We start from the raw sequence: 22845 nt of genomic DNA, 5'->3' as shown, positions 1-22845 counted from the left end.
CAACCTCTTGGCCAGAGTAGATGTTACTATATATGCTAAATTTGTTAAACAAGTTGAAGGCTCCAACTGAAATAGTAATAGTATTCTGAAATACATATAAATACATATCTTCGAAATATAGATATATTTATATCTACAAAATATATGATGTTAAACTGTGTCAAGGAAAGTACCTCTATCATGAATTATGGATTTGAACGTAGTAATACAATCTTTTTGTACAGATGTACATTTATGATTCGTCGTCAATGTGATTTGGGCACTTAGCTTCTCACTTCTGCGAGGGTACTGTCAAATTACGTCCTTAGACAGAATAATGTTCGGATATCATAACTTCATAATTTTATCGGGCATCATCCTATTTGATTGACCAATATGAAGTTTCGTTTTCAAAGAATAGAAAGATGTCAGTTAGATTTCATTACTTGACAGTCCACTGACAAAGACGCTAACTAGATATTTGTCACTTAGATCGTTCTCTATAGATAGGCCATTGTAGTTTTATGTTAATTTGTGGAAATAAAGCTATATTGAGACATTCAAACAAGCAATTCCAACATTGTCTCCTATAAGAAGTGTAAATATTGTTACAAATAATCCATAAAAATAATACATATGTTTTTATTTATGGTCATAGAAGTCTGTAGCTGTGGTAACATAATGGAAAAAAATTATGATGAATATCAAGCACATTCAAACTGCCAGGAAAAAAAAACAAGCATGGTATTGCAAAAAAACGCAAAAATAAGGGTACCTATTTTTGCTCAATTGTTCATGTTCGTCCGATATTATGCTTATTATTTTTTATTTATTTATTTATATATATTTTTTTTTGGTAAAATGTCAGCTCGTACAGAGGAGACAACCTAATCCGTTGATGTCCTGAATCTTACCGGATAGCTTAAAACGTGCATTTAACATCTCTACCTTAACAAATATTACATATATTTTTATTGGAACGCTATTTGCAGGTTTCAAGTTCTACTGAATTAGACAAGGTCAACTTTGTGTACGACGAAACACTGCAATTCATTTGCATCTGTATAGTGCAACCGTACAATGTGACGGGTATACCTTGCGACGCAGGACATACTTAGTCATTTATATTTTCTCCCGACTTTTATGATATTGTTGTATGTGCTGTATACTTTTTTCTTATCTTTTAATGTGCAATTTTAGGCTCTTTATTTATTCATTATTTTATTTATTTGATTTTAAAGAACGCTGCACTCAATTTTTAATTTTGACTTGATCATCAGAAAACCCAAAAAGTTTTTGTTTGATAGTGTGTTTCCAAGATATTAATGAAGAATACGTGAAAAAGAATAGATCAAGTGGTGCTTATATGTCAATGATATAGAAATGTGTTAAATGAAGTCAGTAACATGTGTGTACTCAAGGATGTATTCTTTTACATGTTTCATCGAAAATAATGTTCGTAGAAGTTTTCAAATTACATGACTGCATAAATTACAAGCAACCGTATGCAATGAAATTTAAGTTCTTGTACTTAATTTTTGTAAGTTAGGCTTTGTACTTATACAACTGTATATCTTTGTACCTTTTTATTATCATTTCTTCAGTAAAAACAAATTAATGAAAACTAGTTGTTAATAACTACCGTCAATCAAAATCACTTATTCCAAATGTAGTTTTACATTGTTTTCCTGACTCCTGATCAATTGCAGTTATTGTCAATTCAGTTTCTCCAAAATGGAATACAACGTTAACGTCACGTAAATGTTTCGTTGGATTTGGAATTTCAACTTCAACTTCCCCAAGTTTTGTACAGGTTCCTTCATCAATAAAGTCAACGTTGTCTAATTCGGTATAGTAGATAGGAAGATAATGATGTTGTTGAAACTCTTCCGATGTATTGTATGTCTGCTTTATTTCTGTTCCAATTCTGACAGAAGTGTTAGCCTTCATAAATGGTTGGAAAACGTTTGCACAGAAAACTTGGTCGTCAACAAATATTCGTCGTCTCACGTTATCTTTTGCTGCATCGAAATGCCGAACAACATCAACGCCGTATGTGTACCTGGTTATTCTTGACGAAATTGAGAATGGGTCATATCCAAATAAAACTGCACCTTTTAGGACAGAAAGACCTGATTCTTCCGGCACTGTTACGGTTTTGTCTGGAAATGCAACACGAATGGCTTCTTGGATAAGTTTGCATTCGGCAAATCCTCCAACTAGAAGTATATGTTTAATTTCTTCATATCCGACTTTATATAAAACATCATTGATCGATACTGTGATATTTTCCTTTGTCTCGGCAAACAATGTTTTGGCATACTCAGCTTCAAATCGAAATTTATCATGGTACAGCTTACAGTAATCTTTTATCGATGATGACTCAAAAACTTCGCTGATATTTCTTCCTTCAAGTTCTGACTTGCAAAGCTTATCCAATACTATGTTAGGTATAGTGACGTTGACATAACCCTTTTTATCTGGGAGTAATGTCCGTTTTACGTTTTCAAAGCATCTTACTAAGCTTAAGTAATCTTCTGGCATTTCCCGCTCCATTTTGTGCATCACTTCAGTTCCAAATATATCATTGAAGATCTGGATGAATTTTCGGTCAACAGATGTACCACCACAGTCGCTGCCAGATGCTTTACTCAGTTCTTTCAAAGATCCATCCGGAAGTTTTTCATGCACCGTAATATCGACTGTACCCCCTGCGACACAAAGGAAATTGTTATTACAAAGTTATATACATTGAAAAAATATAACGTGTATAGTTTTCTAAAATAAAAAAATCGCATAAGTGATTTTAATTTTTTTTTTATATTTTACCGTTCAATTTTCAATCATAACAAACTGGGGTTTTTTTTTAGATTAACGAATAAAATCCAAAATTATCAATATGTTTTGTCTTTTCAAGTATCGCAATAACTAATATTAGTATGGTGCACTTTTATCCTAGTGATATAACAGACTTACCACCAAGATCAACGACGATGTATTTTGCTCCTATATTCGAAATATCTACACTACCGGCCGATGGAAACGTCTGACAATGAATAGACGCAGCTTCAGGTTCCAATGCCAAGATCAATTTATCCTCTGCTATACCAGCCTAAAAGTAAAAATTTAGATTCCATTCAGATTTCATTTCCTTTTAACAGTACCATAAACAAGATATGATTCAAAAGTGCTCACAATCGAAATCTCAATAATAATTCCTATATTTTTTTATGAAAAACGGATTTTTCCCCATTTTCTATTTTTTATATTTCATTTTCCCCATTGAAGTAAATAACGGTTTAACCCAAACTTTCACATACTGGAACAATCTTTTCTTTATTTATGAAATTGTTTGATTAATTGTTATCTATATATGAAAGTATGATATTACCATTTCAGCAGCTTTCCTCATAAAAAGTTTGGCTGTGTCAGACCATATGGCTGGAACAGTAAGTACCCATTTTGTTTTTTCATCCAATGTGACATTCTTTGCTTCAATCAGGTTTTTCATGTGAAGCTGTAAAGCTTGGATAGATAAGGAAAAAACTTCTACTGCTGGAATCGGGTTACCTTTTATATCTTCTAGAACCATGCTCAAAGAAATATCCTAATGAAATAATAATCAAAAAGGCCTGGGTATTGAAGTGGTATATTGTAAGTAATTGGTATATTCAAGATATATCAATTTCTGCATACAATGTAATAGAATATATAAATTTATATTTCAAGAAAGGTTAGTACAACGTCTAGTTTTGAATATGCTGTAAAACCTAGGTGTATATTATAGAAATAGGTGGTATTTTGTTTTTGAAAGTGAATTTATCACGGTTCATATCATGTGTGCCCACTGATACTCACCGTGATGAAGTCACTACCTAAAACGAAATGCTATTTATTCCTTTTATCTGTAATTTGTTAAGTTTAAAAGAAAACGATGCCCGTTATCTGAAATATGTTCAAAAGTATTTATCTAATGCATATTATATTACAAGATTAATTTTTGACATCTTATTATCCTGGATGTCTTTTTTTTAACCTTTTTAGTGGTGAGTGGTTTATAATTTTACCTGGTCCCCTGAAGATCAAATCACTCCTGTGTATTGAACATGTAAGAAATGACACACTTAATTAAACTTGAAAGTCCAAAGAATGAAAAACATTAAGTAACCAGGTTACTCTCCATGTGCTATGTATTATTTTTTATAAAAGTACTTTAGAGTAACCAATGTACAAGACATTATTAGGATAAGCTGCATAAGAAAATGATTTATAATTCAGCACGACAGCAGACGATATAAAGCGTCTCCTTTCGTGCTGAATTATAAATTACTCTCTTTCATACATTGTACAACAATATAGCAAATATAATAAAAATATCATGAAATTATAATATAAATCTATCAATGCTGTACTTTTTTTAAAGTCACGAGTAAAATGTTTGCTGCATTCTTAAATGTACCGCTTTTCATTTGTTTTAAGTTACTAGTGCAAACATTTTCTGGCCGTTGCAACGTCATAGTAGACCGTACACATCAAAAGAATGGTGTACCAATTACCGATAATTTAATTCATGATAGTGTTCATACAAGTTTTTTTCTCAAAAAAAATGTTAGATGGTAATGTTAGACTTTTGTTAGCGCCATGACATATGATTATCTATAAAGACCTTGGACTTATGTAAGTTCATTTTGAATCTATAGAAGAAATAGTAATCGTCTTCCTTCCCGTCAAGGACAATATCTGTATACTGGTTTTCAGCTTCATATCCGAAAGCTACAATCTCTCTTGCCTTCGTCAGAAGCAAACAGGTAGGTGTCTTAAGGGAGATTGCTTCCCTGACCCCTGCATTCCATGCTTGATTGGTCAAAATCTGAACATCCGATAACTTTGTTTTCAGATGTGAGACAGAAAAAGCGTATCCTGAGTAAGTCGTCCCAAAATCGATGGCAGCCACACATATTGACATGATCAGCTTCTGTTACAAATTGCCTAAAATGTACATATAAGTAGAATGGGGTAAAAATGTCAGAGAGAAAACAACCCACCCAGGATAAAAATTGTCTGCTCAAGGCCACCTATGGGTCTATAATGAACGACGACTGAAACTCCCACATCACTGGGCAGGCTGAAGCTGGTCCCAAAGCAACATTATACACAGGAGGTACAGTGAAATAGTTGCCTCTATATTCTCTAGCTGAAAACGAAAATGAAACAAGACAAAAAAGAGGCCAGAAATTCCTGACTCGAGACAGACACAGAAAATGCGGCGGAGTTCAAATACTTTTGCGTGATCACAACCCTTTCCCATTTTTTAAAATTTTATCACTATTTATACATTATTACACAATCAAACATACTTAAAATCAGTTGGAAAAGGTCTGATTTCCTTGTTAAAAATAAAGAAACTGATTATACGTTACACAAATGCACAAACAAATGACTACTAACGGTTAACTAATATTTCAGCAGCACTTTTATTCGTATATGTCGTGAATATCAAGGCTTAATCAAGAGGGAAAAATAAGCAAAACTTCTCCTTGTTTATGTTTATTTCTCTCATTTGTCGTGGACAGGGAAAAGTTTTTGTTATAGATTACAAAGGCAAAAAAGTCAATATTGTTATTTTTAAAACAAAACTTCTGTTTGTCAAGGATGATTTGATTGGGCCTTTTTAAATAACAATATAACAAAAAAGAGAGAGCATTTTCCGTATATACGTTACACCCTTCATGTCGTTCATAATAGAACTAAGACAACGTAGCTTCGATGATATAATTTTACTGTCCTTGTGGATATATAAACCACAAAAATCCCCAAAATGTTTCGTAACGCGGTGTTAACTAATGAAACACACGATATGAGTGACTCTGTCGATCAGCTGACTATTCCTATACATAGTGTAATTGCCGTTTTCGTGAATATATACTCAATACGTTGCACTCATGTGGTAATCATGGCCGACTTAGGGATGAATTTATTGACATCATTGGCTATTATTCGTTCATTAAAATCATTTATGTACTTTAGTAAGCAAAACTTTTTATATAATTATCCCAGTAACAACTTTTTTAAAAATTTTGTCGAAATGTACCTCCCCCGGGCCATACCCTCTCTCTATATGTCGTAAAGCAGTATTCGGAAGGGAGCTTATTTTATTTTGTTTCAATACTTTAATCGACAGCTTTTTCATGAAAATCAAGTCTGTACTTTTAAAAGTAAGTGAAACCTTATATATATTAATTATAGTAACAATTCAAAATATGGATGGAATGTACATACCCACACCGTACCCTCACTCAATGTTGTAAAGCAATATTTGGAAGAGACAAGTTTTCACTGTTATACATTTCTACTAAATGAAAAGGTGGGTCCCCGCGATACCCCTATCCATCTCAATTGAAAGCGGTTAAAGGTGGGTCCCCGCGATACCCCTATCCATCTCAATTGAAAGCGGTTAAAGGTGGGTCCCCGCGATACCCCTATCCATCTCTACTGGAAGCGGTTAAACAATTCTGTGGAGGAGTTATTTAAGTTTACACTCTGTGTAAATATCTTTTAAGAAAGTTGGGTACTTATATTAATTTATATTTTGTATACTTTAAGTATTACATCTGCTCATATTTCGTGTGATGTACGATTTAAAGAGAGACACTAAATTTCTTTAAAATAAATCTAACTATAATTCATCGGACACCTTCAAATTAGAATATTCCAATTTTACGCGTTCACAGTTCTGTTGTTGAGTCTAGTATAGATGACTCTAAAACAATTTTAACGGGTGTTTATCATATAATTTCTTACAATCAAATTGATAATTATATATGTGTGTTTCATTTCTTTTTATTTCAACAAAACTTTTAACAAAATAATTTAAAGATTGAATTAACAATAAAGTGTTCAACGAACAGTGTAATTGCAGTTTAGATTGGTAATCATTGTCATTTGTCCCCTTTATGTTAGACTAACCCAATATTAAATTAAGTGTCATTATTGCCTCAGAAGAAGAAGATATTACGGAAAAATTGTGTAATTTATTTTATTATTCAAAATGTGTTCCGTTTTTAAATTACTAGATATAAAAGTTTTGGGTTTTATATGGTTCCACATGGCAAGGGGTAAGTTAAGTCATTACAATGATTTAATTTCATGTAATATAAACATGCATTATCAAGTTACAGGGGCTTGCTCCCACTATCAAATATGCAGCCCCACGAGTATACATGTATAACCTAGAAAAGGGACCTGGGTGATTCCAGAATCGGGTTGCCTTGCTTCAACCCTATTTTTTCCAATAAAACCAAATATATTACTATTTACTGCTCAGCAATCACTCGACAAATTATGGCAAATGATGAATCTAATGAAATTACACAGGTATCACCATTATTTTTGTAATTAAATCAACACAATGATTTAAACATTCAAACTCCATATTTCTACCTTGACATCGCTGGACAGACAATAGAAATCACAGAAAAATTTGTGTCCCTACTGTTATTGCAATTAAAGGACTTATCTGTCTAAGAATCAAAAATGTGAAAAACATGACACATGAAGAAAACGCAGAGGTTTTATTGCATTATCAAAGTACCTCATAATCTCAAGACTTAACCATCAATGTGTTTGTAAAGTTTGCCTTTGTGAGATATTGATTGGCCAAATTAAGATGAAATACACCATGAAAAAATGTTGGGAAAGTTTTCCCACACTTTTTTCATATAAGCAGGCAAAAAAAATCTTACTCACAGATGTTTCATGATTATTTGTATTGAATATATTCAAGTTTTAAAAGACCAAGTTGAGAATAATGATGTACCATTCATTGCCTGATTCTTACACAGAATGGTACTGAAGCATTTGTCCCAGTAGTTTTGCTTTCGGTCCAAGCCATTGTAGAAATATGGAGTTTGAATGTTCAAATCATTTTGTTGATTTAATTAGAAGTAATGATGGTGATATCTGTGTTAATCATTAGATTCATCATTTGTTAAGTGATTGCTTAGCAGTAAAAAATGATATAATTGATTTTAATAGAAAAAAAATGATTTGAAGCGAGGCACCTCCAAATATGGGATCACCTTTTTCTAGGTATATACAAGTGGGGCTGCAAAAAAGAGCTCTGAACTGCCTTAATTGCTGAATTGGTAATGTTAGAAATCTGGTTACTATTTTATTTGAACATATATTTTTATTTACAGAGGCCTATCCTAATACAGGCTAAAAACCACTAATTCCACTTCCCATAGGCTTCTATGCTAATTTCACAATATTCAATGGCTTCTCTGGACTTTACCTTAACTTTAACCTGCAGATGACTATATATCAGCATGATTCTACATATGTCAGCTCACAATCCTCAGAATGGCATGTGGGGTTAGCAGACTTGCAGTGCAGTACTGGTCACCGGAAGTGAAGGGTCTATAAATAGCATGGGAAATCCCAGTGTTTTCACAAGATAGGGGTATATTTAAAAATCATTATGGAGATTAGGCTTCACATCACAAGAAGCAAAATGCACCTATAAAATGTACAGAAATGTTTTTCCTTTCAGAAACTGTTTAAATTTTTAAAATAAGATGAGAACTTTTTTCACAGCACTATGAGGAACAGGGGTAATTTCTGCGTAGGACTATTTTTGCATACGTTCCAAATGCTCATTGGTTGAATTGGTGGTCTGTAACCTACAATGGACATTTTGTAATGTCCTGTCAATATTGCCTTATCATATGAATCATATCAACTGAAAGGCTTTTCTATCTGTACATGAAGCTACATCATGTACTACAAGTATTATGCATGGTTTTCAAGATAAAAGTTACAGAACCCTGTCTTCGTTCACACAATACAGAATTACCTGAAAGCTCTTCTACCAATTTTAATAAAATTTGATTAATTGGGTTTCTATTCCATTTAGACAAATCTGCTGTCACAAAATGATTTGACACTATTCTCTTTTATCAATGCATACCCAAAGACAATTAGTTTTGTGTGATCACTACATGTTATATAAGTATAAGTCAAAACTAATGAATGTATTTGATATTGCTATACAAATTTTTACCACTAAGGTTAGACTGGTTTTGAACCTTTAAGGAATGATGGGCCACAAAGGGCCAGAAACCAGCATTTTCCTGAAGTATCAGGTACAAGTAATTTGATCTTTTTTGAGATTTTACTACAATGTGCCATTTTGGGGGTCTTCATTTGATCTGATTAAGAACTAGGGTCAAAAACAAGCATTTTCCTGATATCTGGGTGATAACTTGAGTAAAACAAAAGTGATCTGTTTGATATTTTACCACAATGTGCTTTTTCTCCATAGGAATGAACCCAATAAGGTCCAAAAAAGGCCATATTGATTCTGGTGAAATCTTCATCCTGTGTCAATGTAATCAAAATTCAAAGGTGTATCAACATTGAATAGTGTGTCCATACTTGCCCAGCCCCTTCTTCTTCAAGGTTCAACCTTGCAGTCATATGAAGCTGTCATAAAGGACGTAATTTACTTGGTTACGGGATTTTAAATCTTTTTTGAGTACAAAGATTTAACTGTGTGACATTCATTGTGTAGATGTGTTATTTTTTGCAGGGAATTACAGTGTAGTTATCATTGTGTTGCCAGGTCATTTGAGTAGATGTTACATGTAATTCTGATATAGAGCCCTACAGAGGTATGTTCTTTTTTAATCAATATTTAATATTTTCAATCAATTAAATTGAAGTATATTTTGAACTAAATTTCACCATTCAATCTAAATTTTAATTATATATCGTGTATTACTTTCAAAATATCTGTAGTAATATTACTAGTGCAATTGGCACCGAGTGTATGGTGAATTTTTAACACAAAACTGTCTTAAAATCTCTACACAAAATTACAACATACTGACATTGATTATGTGGCAGAGTGGAATTTAACCAGGAATTGACTGTGTATATAATATTCATTTAATGTTACTCTTTCTATATATTTATGTATTGTATTGTATTTATTATATGATATATGATTTGAGATTAATAAACGAATGGTTTATATGTTTATTAAAACTTGCTCACATTTATATTAAAATGTATACATGTTGTTACTTGTATCAGTGTAATTGATAATCATTTACTTTGACTGATGGATTTACCTATCAGCTGATGAGCTATTTATAGAACTCTTTATTTCTCTTTTATTTATTGGTCTATTCAGGTCACATGTACTTTAAAATTCTCTTTGGGGTTTCCTTTGCAATGTGAGTATTATTCTCTTTGAGTTTGCTGAGCTGGATGGCAGACATATTGATTTCCTTGAGATTTTTATAACTTAGTCTATAGTTTCTGCCTAGTATTTCAACATAAATCTACTTTGGAAGTTTAGTTGTATTGCTGAGTTTCTGGAACTTGTATTTGAGGTTTGTTTCTATATTTCTAGCACTTTATCCCACTAAAATAACTTTGTCTTAACTGAGCAGCTAGTATGAGGTTGAATGTTTAGTTTGAATTTGAGAATGGATTTGTAGTATGAAAATGAACTAAGTGAATGAGTAAAATCTATTTAAACCATTTAAAGAGACAAAATGATATAAAGGATTATAAATATTTAAAATAGTTAATAATTGAGCTATTAAACCAAAAGTTTCAAAAGAGACAAATCTTGAATGAATGTGATTACTTATAAATAAATAGGATATAAATAATTGATTAAATGGTAAAATTTTAATATGTTAAATAATATTTTTATTTAATGGTGTACTCAAAGTGTTTGGTGTTTGTAATGAATGTTATTACTGTTCCATGAACACATCAGTTATGAAACATATATTTGCTTCAGGTTTTGTATGATGTGTCATACTGTATTATACCAGACAGTTAACTTGACCTTTTCATCTATTTGAGAGGGTCAATTAATTTATTTGTAACAGATTCCAATCTGCCTTATCAATAAAAGAACCCTAATCATCCATGTGTATTTTGTGGATCCCAATATGGTTTCAATAGTGTGGACCCATTGATAGTCCCAACGTTAACACATTCATTTGTTATAGAACAAAATATCATCTTACACTAATTTTATTTGTTTTACAGTCTCTAAAGTTCCAGTGCTAACGAAATGCACAGGAAATTGTTGCTTGTGATAAAATATTCTTGCAAGAAGTTTCTTTGCATTCTTCCTCCCAAATATAAAAATGGCAGGAAAATAGCACCAACATTATTGCTTTGATTTTTTACACAAGAATGTAAGAAAAGTTATAATACATGTAACTTCATGTAATCCATAACAACTATATTTCTGTTTTATACCTTTAGTGAAAGAAAAAAAGCCGAAGTTCCGAATGAAAATGTCACAACTGGTACGTAGTATGAGACTTACCACATATAGTATTGAACCAGAAATATGGCGGGAAATCATGGTATTTCAGCTCTTCAATTGTGAGATAATAGGGAACATTTCAAAATATCCATAGAAACAAAGATGACGGATAAACGATACGTTCAGTGCAAAATTCTCGTAGAAAAAATAAATATGGAAATATTTCGATCTCGGAGGTAAGAACGAGAAATACTTGTATGGGAGTTGTAGTACAGAACGACATGAATAAAATAGGAGTAATTTAAAAAAAAAAACAACTGAAAACAGGCTGAGGTGAATTCGAGTATATACTGTTTCCTTTCAGAGTTGTGGAATTTAAAACTTCGTTACATAAACATCTTTATTCAATATAACTGATAGATATCACACTGTTAGTTTCTGTCAAACTAAAAAATCTGAAAAGTCCAGATTTAGAGCAACAAATCTACATTAAGCTAAATTGTCAATCCTTAGCATTTACATAGCATTGTTCAACACATCTATGCAAGTTAACTCTCAGGAAAGAAGTATTGTAATGCATATGTTTATACCTTGTCTTATAATATATAAATCTAAACCTTAGTTTCTGAGAAATTGGACTTCAACTCCAAAAAATAAAACAAGTACCCTAAATTTCCTCTATATATAGCAGAGAAAATATCCAAAATCATTTTACCCCTAATTTTCGTGGGGGTTTATAGTGTAAGAGGTGTCCATCCTTCCTCTCTCTCGTTAAGGAGATGAGTTTCCATACCTTAATGTTACTCCTCCTACACCACTAAATGGAATTTAAAGAAACTATCATAGATTCTTTTAGTTGGGAAAACTGGATATTTTGTATTTGAATAGGATGGGGTTACAGAATCACAGCGGCACCCCTATAAAAGACTTATTGGAGCGCCTCAGGCTTCAAGGCTTGAAATACCACAACATTTTGTTTTCTAGCCAATGCATACACACACAAAACAAATCTTTGCTCTTTGGGCAATACCAGTCTGTGTCCAAACTTGTTATATAGAAATAAAATAAAAATGGAAGTGAAAGTGCAATTACCAATTAGTTTAAAACAAATAGCTACTTAAAAATCATAAGGACATAGATGCGTAATGATATTCGACTTTGTTTTTATATGTAAAGATTCTTTTAGTAGTAAGAAAAGAAAAGTAAGGAAGATGGAATCGACAAAATGACATCTCATTGTACTCTTCAAGAAATCATAAATTATTGAATATCTTCATTATTTGTTATTTTACAGATTATATGTTATCATTCTACAAGATCACAGGCACAAATTAAAGCATACTCACCGAGCGTACTTTGTTTTTTCGACAGGAATTACGGAAGACCAAAGTATCTTTGCGCATGTTTCTTTTAGATTGGAAATTTTCAGTGTGAAATTACAAATCGATAACATCATTCGACTTTTCATTTTAAAATGGTCTACTGGGGAACATGCAAAATTACACTGTACTACTAAATAAGAATATAAAAACAAAAGGTAGGTAAAATGTAGACTAAAGCATTTATAATCGACTGATTGAAAATTCTATTTTTAAACTAAGCATCAGGCTAAGGATGTTTAAACAGTCCGTTTTCAGAAAATCATACAAACCTAAATAGATTAAACTACTTTCAGAATAAATTGTATGTTCATGTTTTAGTTACAATTATTTTCATTTTTTATTTCATTTTGCGTTTGTCACAATGTACATTCATTCGTGATAAGAAGCCATAGATTGTTGACGGAAATTTGTAGCACTTAAAATTACTTCTTCGAAAAGTGCAATTCAAAAGAAACAACACTCTTTTCAAGAATTGATTATTTGATTAAAAATCCATTAGTTACTCAGTTATATTTATGCAAAATATGTCTTGTCTTTATATTTCTGTTAGATTTTGACGATGTCAGTGCATGTAGCTGCGATTGACTTCGGAACAACCTATTCTGGGTACGCTTTCTCGGTGTCCCACTTGAAAACGAAGTTAAAAGATGTTCAGATTCTATCAAATCAAGCATGGAATGCAGGAATCAGGGAGGCAGTTTCCCTCAAGACACCTACATGTCTACTCCTCAACAAGGAAAAGGAAATTGTGTCATTTGGGTATGAGGCAGAGAATGATTATAGTGATGTTGTAATGGATGGTAACGAAGATGACTACTACTATTTCTACAGATTCAAAATGAGTCTCCATGGAAATGAGGTATAACAATAATAAAACAACAAACAAATTCAATGATGTAACTATATTCTGTGTGCAGATAAAACTATTGCAAAGCACATTCTTAATCCAAGAATTACTGAATTATTGATATGTTCCCCTAAATATCTATTGCATTTTATCTAAATATTTCAGTGTATTCCGTGTTTCCAATATACTTTTCTATGTTCTATCCGAATATGTATTTTACAGCAAATTAATTCAGCAATGAGTTTAGAAGACGTGACTGGAAAGTCTCTCCCAGCTTTAGATGTTTTTTCCTTTGCAATAAAAGCCCTGATTGATCACTTGCGACAAACGTTGACAGTAAAAAATATAGTTCTCGATGAGGAAACGGATTGGCTTCTTACGGTACCGGCAATGTGGTCTGACAGTGCCAAGATATTTATGAGGAAAGCAGCAGAAAAGGTAAAACTTTAGTTTAAAGAGTTTATGTTCCTTTTGAATATTCTGTACTTGCATTTTAATTCAGTTTTGATTTAACATATCAATGACAGACACCAGCATTATATCGGAAGACTATGGCATACTAAAGTGGACAAAAATGTGTATTTTCTAATATTAAAAAATGATTTTTTTTAACATTACAAATTCATTTTCAAATATTACAAATAAGAATTCTTATATCACAAAACACTTTTTAATATCATAGAATCATTTTTTAATATTAAAAATTCAATTGAATTCTAATATTAAAATACGATTTTTTGATATTAGAAATTGATTTTCTAATATTAGACAATGGGTTTGTTGTATTCAATTACGATTTTTTAATATTAGAAGAAAATCAATTTGTAATATTAAAAATGTTACTGAATTTGCAATATTGCAAAGTGATTTCCTAATATTACAAATTCATTTTCTAATATTACAAATTCAATTTGTAATATTACAAAATGTGTGATGTTTTATATTACTAAATCAGGAATTTGTATTATTAGTAAATGAATTTATAATATTACAAAATGAATTTCTAATATCATAAAATCTTTTCTAATATTAAAAAATTATTTTGTAATAGCAAAAATTCATTTTCTAATATTACAAAATATTGATTTTTGTCCACTTTGGCTTTCCATTGAAGACATATCTTTTTATTGCTTAATGAAATGGTAAAAGAAATAATAATTTTTAATGTCAAGGAACGAGCAATCAAAGGAATACTTTGTTTGATCACAATTAATGTTTTTAAGGCTGGAATTCAAGAAGACAAGTTAACCTTGGCACTGGAACCGGAATGTGCGTCGATTTACTGTCAAACATTTCCACCACCAGGTGGAGCTGATATAGTAAATACCGGACACAGATACATGGTAGTGGATCTTGGAGGTCACTATTTTAGATACAGCATAAACAAATGTAGATTGATGATACAAAAAAATATATTTTAATTATATTAAACTTATTTTGACAGAAAGAAATGTCTTGAGTACTGTGATATAAGCACATTACTGGATACATATTCTTATTTGAAGAACAATAATATTTTAACTACTAACTGTAATTAAATTTTAAATATGCATGCCTGTTATTTATACAAAGTGTCCATACCGTATACCTGGAAATTTTTGCTACATGTAATTCATGATGTTTGGGGAATCGCTTAAACAGGCGTCTAGATGTTTCACAGTCATCTCCCATAGGAAGTATCTATGGACGAGAAAAGTATATAACCCTATTCATAGAGCAATACCCGCTATGCGGTATTTGCCTTTATTTTTTTTCTGGATATTGACGTATCCCAAATGGACTCGTCGGTCGTATGACGCATTTTCAAAACATTCTTAAAAAGATATATATATATCATTCCAGGTGGGACAGTGGACGTTACAGTGCACGAAAAGCTCCCGGATGGAACCTTAAAAGAGTTGTGCAAGGCATCTGGGAATAACTGCGGAGGTACCTCCATAGATAATCGTCTAATTCAAGTTTTTGTTGATATATTTGGCCAAAATGTGATCAATAGATTAAAATTAGAAATGCCAGACTCGTATCTTGATTTGATCCGACGATTTGAAAACGTTAAAAGGAATCTTCACCCTGAAAAGAAAGGGCTTGTCAATATATCTATACCTAATATTGCTTTACATGATCTTTGTAAAAGTGAGTTTGGAAAATCTATAGATGACATAGTCAATTCTTCTACATTTGCTGATAAAGTTAAATTAATGGGTGATAAAATAAGAATGGAAGCTTCTTTTATTATCTCACTTTTTGAAGCAACAGTTAATGGAGTGTTGTCTTTAATCAAATCTATTTTATCAAGCCCACACCTGTTTAATGTACCATGTACCCTATTAGTTGGTGGTTTTGGAGAATGTTCAATAGTGCAACAGGCAGTGAAAAGTGCGTATCCTGACAAAATTGTCATCGTTCCGGAGGAGGCAAGTCTGGCAGTTCTGAAAGGGGCTATACTCTTTCGTTACCAACTGAATTTAATTTCTTCGCGTGTCACTAGGTGCTCATACGGTGCAGAAATTGTTCGACCTTTTTCAGAAACAGATGATAGAAAACGATTAGTCTATAAAGATAGAATGCCTTACTGTGAAAAAGTTTTCCACTGTTTTATGAAAGCAAACACTTCTATACCTGTTGGAATGAAAGTACGCCAAACTTATACCACGTCAGAAGAATATCAATCGGCACACAGACTCCCAATTTTCTACACTTACAAAGAAAATGAAGTTTTTACCGATGAGGAGGATTGTATAAAGCTAGGAGAACTTTGGGTGGATATTCCGGATCCCAGCAAACACTTACGTGTAGTTTATGTTACATTCTCTTTCGGTGAAACTGAGCTATATGTTTCCGCAATAGACAAAGAATCTGGCAAAGACTGTCATACCACATTCACACTATTTGATTTTTTAAAGAATGCTTAAAAATGTGTGAGTAAATTCAATAAATTCATAAATCGATTGTAAAATTAAAGTGATGTCTTAAATTTGATTTGGCTTACTTCCTGTCTAAGATTTTCATAACTTATATTCCAACCTTTGAACTGTAATTGGTTAATTCTTGTTGTTTGTTTGTATGTTTGTTATATTTTAAATAATATTATAACATTATCATGATTCATAATTTTATTTTTTTATTGAAGAATTTAGAATGCTTTTAATATTGAGTGAAGTAAATCGAAGTTGTCTTGATTTAAGCAAAAAAAAAAAAACTTTTCTTCACCTTTTAGACATTTTTTGAGTCTAATACCGTTGACATTAATGTCTCTTAGTATCTGTGTATTTAGAACATAGCATGATTTTGAGAGGACAATAAACTTAAACGGCAAAAGAAAAAAAGCGACATTAAATTTTGCCAATCAGTACCGGCACTTCTCCTATCTAAAACGGCGATGAAGCTCTTCTAATCGTGCATTGTTCTTTCATATACAGGACGAACTGATATAGTTACTTTCTGGAGAGTGGTTACATGGTTGAGAACAGACATGTTTGCATTGATGGACTTGAAAAAAATTAAACTTAGTATATCCAAAGACTCATCTACACCTACAATGAATGTTTTAATGACATTCTTAAGTTGGCCCTCTTCTCCTAGTTGTGAATTCAAATTGAAAAACTATTTTAGTAGTTGGTCCGAGCGCTCTGTTGCATACCTTGCTCCGTTCTCCCTATACACTTGTTTCTTGTTTTTTTTTCCCCAGAAAACATCTTATTTTACGATATGGCTTTTCAATTTTTTCATTGTAATAAAGGTCATGTGAATAGGTTGTTCAATTTTAATTCCTGGAACTATTGATATATTGCCACTAGCGTTGTCGCACATATTGACGTTACGCAGGCTATTGTGGCAGTGTTGAAAAAGCACACATATCTAAACTATAATAAATGACTATTGTAAACAATCAAAACTGTGATTATGTGAAAGCTGTATACTGTTAGAATCATGTCAAATAATAAGTTCTGAATATTTGTCACAAATGGTACTTCTAATTCTTTATAATCAATAAAACTTTCCAAAAACCCGTAAAAACGTCAAGGTTCCGTATGTCAGGTGTAACACAGTGTAGGTTCAAAAAAGCTAAAATTGTGAATTGCGCTATTGCAGAGGGTACGAAAATAGCCAAATTTAGCATGGAAGAATAATTTCATATGTTCTTTTTGAGATAATTATCGAAATTGTGTTAATTTTAGGCAAAAAAAATCAATGCAAAAATGAGAGTGATCAATGTAAGAACTTATTTACACAATGTTCTTTTCCGATTAATATTTCCTAAAAATATACATTCTTTCAGCAATTCTACGTCGGCATTTAATAAAATTTTCAGTACAAACAAAAAAGTTACGTCTTTTTGAAAATGTCTAGCGAAATGTCAGATGTCAATATTTCACGGGTTCGTTTAGAAAATTTCATGCTCCAACGCAATTCTACAATCGACTGGCAATTTCTTCTATGAAATAATGATACTTTGTAATTGTACATACTTAGGAATATACGTATTTCATTTTTTTTATGATTTAAACCGTTTAAAACGGTTAAAATTTGAACAAAACAAATGTCTAGCGATTTGTCGAACTTTCACTCTTTGAACGTTTGATGAATAGAAAGCTCTTTCAATCGAAATACTAAGTTTTGAAAGGACCAAATTCTGCTATTGGTACACGTAATATAAAATCATACATGTTTATCAAAATGCACATTTTAACTTATCGCAGGTAAAAGTTGCTATGTTCTCTCTCTAGTCAGACAGAGTTTGCATATATGTGGCGGTTACATTCCACGCTGCGGTGCACTTGCATGTGCAAATTTAATTTACCGGTAGTACTGATAATCAAATTAATTAATCTTTTCGATTTTTCAAGAAATGTTCAAGATGTTTTAATTGCTACAAATCAAAAATTATTATATATTTTGCTTCACTGTAAATGTGTTTTAATAAGCAAGCAAGCAAGAAACATATAAGTGTCGACAAACGTCGAATTCTGATGTTACCGAACGTGCCGCAATAGCGTGGGTAACGTCATTTGCTTCCCTAACTGAAATTATACAGCCGTCCCGTCAGGATGTTTGATTCGATTACTTCAATTTTATTTGCTTTAGAACTGAATTCAGTTTGAATCTCATATTTTGTTGAAGTTTCCACATTGCTTATTACACAAGAGTCTTCTTCCCATTTGTTCAGTTCTTCAACTATTCTGTCATATATGAAGTAATCTAGTCCGCATTTAATGGCCACTATCGTCTTTTTCTAAAGGAAGCTCAGCTGGTATCCATTTTCGTACTGTCATCCTAACGACAGGACGGCTTAGATACTCATGGAATTCAGTACAAGTTTGATTTTTCATTGTTGAGGTTTGGCAGCTTTGAAATGACACTAAATGATTTGTATTGCAATTCGTTCAAGTTTTCATTTGCCTCACATAGACTATTTCTCAATTTATTCCGGTCAATCTTCAGTTTACAAACCATTGTTATGACGTGATGAGTTGATCTTATTAGAATTGTATTGATCCAACTACAATTACCTAGTTTAATAGATTAGTTAGTTTTTGAGATATTTGATAATATTATCTCAAATATAAGCATGATTTTGAGAGGATAATAAACTTAAACGGCAAAAGAAAAAAAGCGACATTAAATTTTGCCAATCAGTACCGGCACTTCTCCTATCTAAAACGGCGATGAAGCTCTTCTTGATAATATTATCTCAAATATAAGCTAATTGTTACTTTGTGTACTTGTTTGAAATAAAACATCTTCCTAACAATTTCGTTACTAAGTATATTATTTTTTATATATTATGAAATTATGAAAAATATTACTGTATACAATGGACCTTGAGCTGACATGGGTTGTTGTCTTTTTGACATATTCACTACTGTCATTCTCGTTACAATGACTACAGAATTTCGATTACTGCTTAATTATGTTAAATATTTCGGCAAATAAGTCGCAAATTACGACGTAACAAACACGTGCTACTGCAGATGTAATATGTTCAGTAATTAACCTATATAAGGTTTTTATCTGTGAGTATAGAGCCAAGCTGTTCATGTCACGAGTTCCTTCAATACTTTCTTGTAGTCTTCTATAATATAATTCGAATCTTCCATTGTCTCCCTCAATGCGTTTTGTGTTTAGAACGTGACGTCTTTCTTCATCAAACTGAGCCGTTTTACTATGTGTTGGTAAATTATATTTATTCTAACATTGTCCCAAATGTTACATATACACATTGCATATGAAGGATCGAATATGTATAAATGTTTTTTTCCTTTAGTTTTCTCCTTCGTGAGGATTATTTCCGTTAGCTTTATCAACTGTAATATTCCTACAGTTAATTGAAGCCTAGAAATAAAACTGAAAAAAGGATTTTTTTCCTATTTAAAATGATTGGTTTAAAATAATTGTTCAATTTAAGCTTTTGGTAATTTATCATGTTTATTGTCAAATTATTTTGATTCTGATATTTTTATAAAAACCTCTCAATATCTTGTTATACCACATTTTCAAAGAGGGGGTATACAGTGATAGAGGTGCGCAACTTTCTTTCCTTACGTCCGTACTTCCGTCCGTTACGAAGAGGAGGTCGATAGTTATTACTTCTCCTTCATCATCGAATCGAATTTGAAGAAAATTTCGTAGAACAACCATTTTCTATTCCAACTTTTTTTTAAAAGCATGACCATAATGAATCTAGAAATCAAAAATTGCATGATTTAAATCAAATGCAATTGGTATCAAGTAAGTGAGTAAATCTGTCCAAAATAAGGAACATCGCTTAGCCAGGTCCTCCAATCTCAGTTTCCGCTATACAGATTACGTGTTGTTTTAACCAATCCCAGATTCGAGGATTTTATAGACTGCATCTACCCTTGAGATAAAGGACACTACAGACTTTATGAAAGAGGCCTGATATCTTGACCTACTTTCAGAGATAAATGGAAAAGGAATATTCATGACCTAACTAAATGTTTGGCCAGATCCTTTGATCTTTGATCTTAGTCATTCCTACAAAAGTTATATGATCGTCAAAAAGGACTCGTGGATCGTTATGATGTATGAATATCCACTTTGAGAACAAATTTGTTCACCTTTTTAAAATTGTTCTTTCCTCTTTCTTATAACACTGGGTGACACATTTTATGAGCAGCTCAATGTGTGCTTCTAGAAAAGCAGAGGACGTTTACCATACCGGTGCACCTGGTCCATGCTACCAATTTTCAGTAAAGTATTGGTTGCTTTTGTTCCTTTGTATGTGATGTGTTTTGTTTATTTCATATTCTTCGTTGTGGGTGTCTGTATTGCATGTATTGTCTTCGTCCTTGGAATATATGTTCTTTCGGTTAGCACTCGATTGTTGTTCCTATGATAAATAAATAAACACGTTTCACTTATTTAAATTGATTAAAGTAAACAATGCAAAAGAGTAAAAGCAATATCATGAGTTACAATTCCTTGGTTTGTCAAGTCTTTTATAATGCTGATCATTTTAAAGTTTGAATGCAAGATTTACCTACCGTTTGTGTAGTGTTAAATAATTGCAGTCTAATGTGTGGTATAAATGAATCCTTGAGAATCCTATACTTGACATTGGAAGCCGTTTAACGAGATATAATGAATGGTGGAATATCAAACAACCTTTTAACTAAAGGTAAACACCGTGAGCCATATTAGGTTCGTATATATCAGGATTAGATAAGTATGTTATATATGTTTTAAAGTGGTTAAACTAAAATTCTCTGAAAGTACTTAAATTCCTGGATACCAATTTTCGTGAATTAGGAAAGAAATACAAGTTCATGGATTCTTGAACTCGTGGTTTTCAGGTTTTAAATATACACATCAAGGGAATCTTCTTGTCGTTGAGAACCAAATTTTGTGGTTTGGCCTACCCACGAACACCACAAAAATTGATACCCCACGAACAATAGTACTTTCACAGTAACCGTTGTTTCGACAACTTTTTATATGTTGCCTTTAACAATCACAGTACATATTTTACTGTCTCGCCTGTTTATTGTATATTTGCAGTATAATTTCCTTGGCTACTTTTTATCATTGTGTATTAGTAGGTCCATCGAGAAATCTGTAGACAAATATATTAAGCCACATCTCTATTTTATGTTGCAATAGTTTATTGCAGTATGTATTTTCTTATAGAAAGTTCCACGAAAACACCTTTGCCACAAATGTTGATTCATTGATGATCTATAAAAGAAAACGTGATGGGCAGCCGAAAGCACTGTTTTTCAAACCAGCTATTCGGGCAAATCTTTCAAACAGGCCAAATCATTGTTAAAATTTAACCATTACATGTAGTGACAAAAAACTTGAGAAGAAAAGTTTGAAACATGTTCGGTGACTTTATTCAGTGCATCAAATGTTATAAACTTTACTGTGTACAGTCAATATTGTATATTAGAAATATTATTTTATGCAGAAAGGGGAGGAAGTAATCATGGGAACCAAGGTTATAGCGGTAATCAAAAGAATGTAATCGAGGGACAAAGACCAGACATGGAAAACAGACACACACAACAAAGAACACAAAGTAACTAAAGTCATTCATACAAAGTAACATAAGCAAATGAGCCACTCGGACTCCACTAAAAACTGGGAGCATGGACCAGATGCGCCGGTAAGATAAGCGTCCTCTGCTTTTCTAGAAACACCCACCGAGTTGCTCATAGCTCATAAAAAGTCAAGTCCGGGGTAGACAAACGAGGAAAGGAAAACTATGACCCGTTGAATAAATCAGTTTTCATGGCGCAGATGGATACACCATAACGATCCACGAGTTCATGATGACGACCACAAAACTTCTGTAGTGATGTCTTCAATCTTGTAGCAACATAACCCTGTTCCAGAAGCCTGTTTGTTCTAGGGCGATACAAAATAGCGTAGTTTCGGCAAGCTCTGGCATAACATATGAGTTGTGATAGAACACTCCATACGCAGGTGCTGAAAGGATGTTGACACAGATGAAAGGAAAGTTGACAATTTTGAATGAAAAGTCATCACGTTTGTTGTAAAGTTTGGTCACTAGTTTTCCTTTACCATCGATTTCTAAGTAGGTCAAGTTATGAGGCTGACTTCACAATGTCTGTAGTATCCTTTAACTCAAGTTCTTTGGGGTAGATGCGATGTATCAAATCCCCGAAATTGTTTAAAGATAATACGTCATCTATATAGCGGAAACTGAGATTAAAGGATCTAGCCAAACGATATTCTTTCTTTCTGATCAGATCAGCTATAAAGTCAGCCTCATAAGAGTGAAGGAATAGGTCGGCAAGTAAAGGAGCACAATTTGTTCCCATTGGAATGCCGACCGTTTGTTGAAAAACACGTCCACC

General features: G+C 32.3%; 2 protein-coding genes across 5 annotated transcripts; one reads left to right on the top strand and one right to left on the bottom strand.

Moving 5' to 3' along the window:
* Positions 1-1550: 1550 nt before the first annotated feature.
* On the bottom strand, positions 1551-12750 carry LOC148629847 (heat shock 70 kDa protein 12A-like). Of its 2 annotated transcripts, XM_088558517.1 has the most exons (5): positions 12622-12750; positions 4646-4968; positions 3371-3586; positions 2956-3091; positions 1551-2690 (listed from the first exon to the last, which is right to left on the bottom strand). In XM_088558517.1, exons 2-5 carry the CDS (start codon positions 4943-4945, stop codon positions 1624-1626), a joined length of 1719 nt encoding a protein of 572 aa, XP_088414643.1. In that variant the 5' UTR covers positions 4946-4968; positions 12622-12750; the 3' UTR covers positions 1551-1623. The 2 variants fall into 2 exon arrangements, with proteins under 2 accessions (XP_088414643.1, XP_088414644.1); XM_088558518.1 differs by lacking the exons at positions 4646-4968; positions 12622-12750 and adding an exon at positions 5025-5173.
* On the top strand, positions 12676-19256 carry LOC148629846 (heat shock 70 kDa protein 12B-like). Of its 3 annotated transcripts, none has more exons than XM_088558496.1 (6): positions 12676-12812; positions 13208-13516; positions 13727-13942; positions 14728-14863; positions 15347-16422; positions 16924-19256. In XM_088558496.1, exons 2-5 carry the CDS (start codon positions 13217-13219, stop codon positions 16414-16416), a joined length of 1722 nt encoding a protein of 573 aa, XP_088414622.1. In that variant the 5' UTR covers positions 12676-12812; positions 13208-13216; the 3' UTR covers positions 16417-16422; positions 16924-19256. The 3 variants fall into 3 exon arrangements, with proteins under 3 accessions (XP_088414622.1, XP_088414632.1, XP_088414615.1); XM_088558506.1 differs by lacking the exon at positions 16924-19256 and having other exon boundaries at positions 15347-15433; positions 16031-16608; XM_088558489.1 differs by lacking the exon at positions 16924-19256 and having other exon boundaries at positions 15347-16608.
* The last annotated feature ends 3589 nt before the right edge of the window (positions 19257-22845 follow it).

Source organism: Perna viridis, chromosome 1, assembly GCF_037379345.1.
Source record: "Perna viridis isolate PV_CMFRI_1.1 ecotype Kerala chromosome 1, ASM3737934v1, whole genome shotgun sequence".
NCBI lineage: Eukaryota > Metazoa > Mollusca > Bivalvia > Mytilida > Mytilidae > Perna > Perna viridis.
This window is presented reverse-complemented; position numbering and strand designations above follow the sequence as displayed.

Coding starts and splice junctions, on each gene's coding strand:
- LOC148629846 (XM_088558496.1), top strand. CDS start 13,217: ATGTCAGTGCATGTAGCTGCGATTGACTTCGGAACAACCTATTCTGGG. Junction 13,943..14,727: donor TGAGGAAAGCAGCAGAAAAG/GTAAAACTTTAG, acceptor AATGTTTTTAAG/GCTGGAATTCAAGAAGACAA. Junction 14,864..15,346: donor CATGGTAGTGGATCTTGGAG/GTCACTATTTTA, acceptor ATATCATTCCAG/GTGGGACAGTGGACGTTACA.
- LOC148629847 (XM_088558517.1), bottom strand. CDS start 4,945: ATGTCAATATGTGTGGCTGCCATCGATTTTGGGACGACTTACTCAGGA. Junction 3,092..3,370: donor TGAGGAAAGCTGCTGAAATG/GTAATATCATAC, acceptor TTTTACTTTTAG/GCTGGTATAGCAGAGGATAA. Junction 2,691..2,955: donor CATCGTCGTTGATCTTGGTG/GTAAGTCTGTTA, acceptor TTTGTGTCGCAG/GGGGTACAGTCGATATTACG.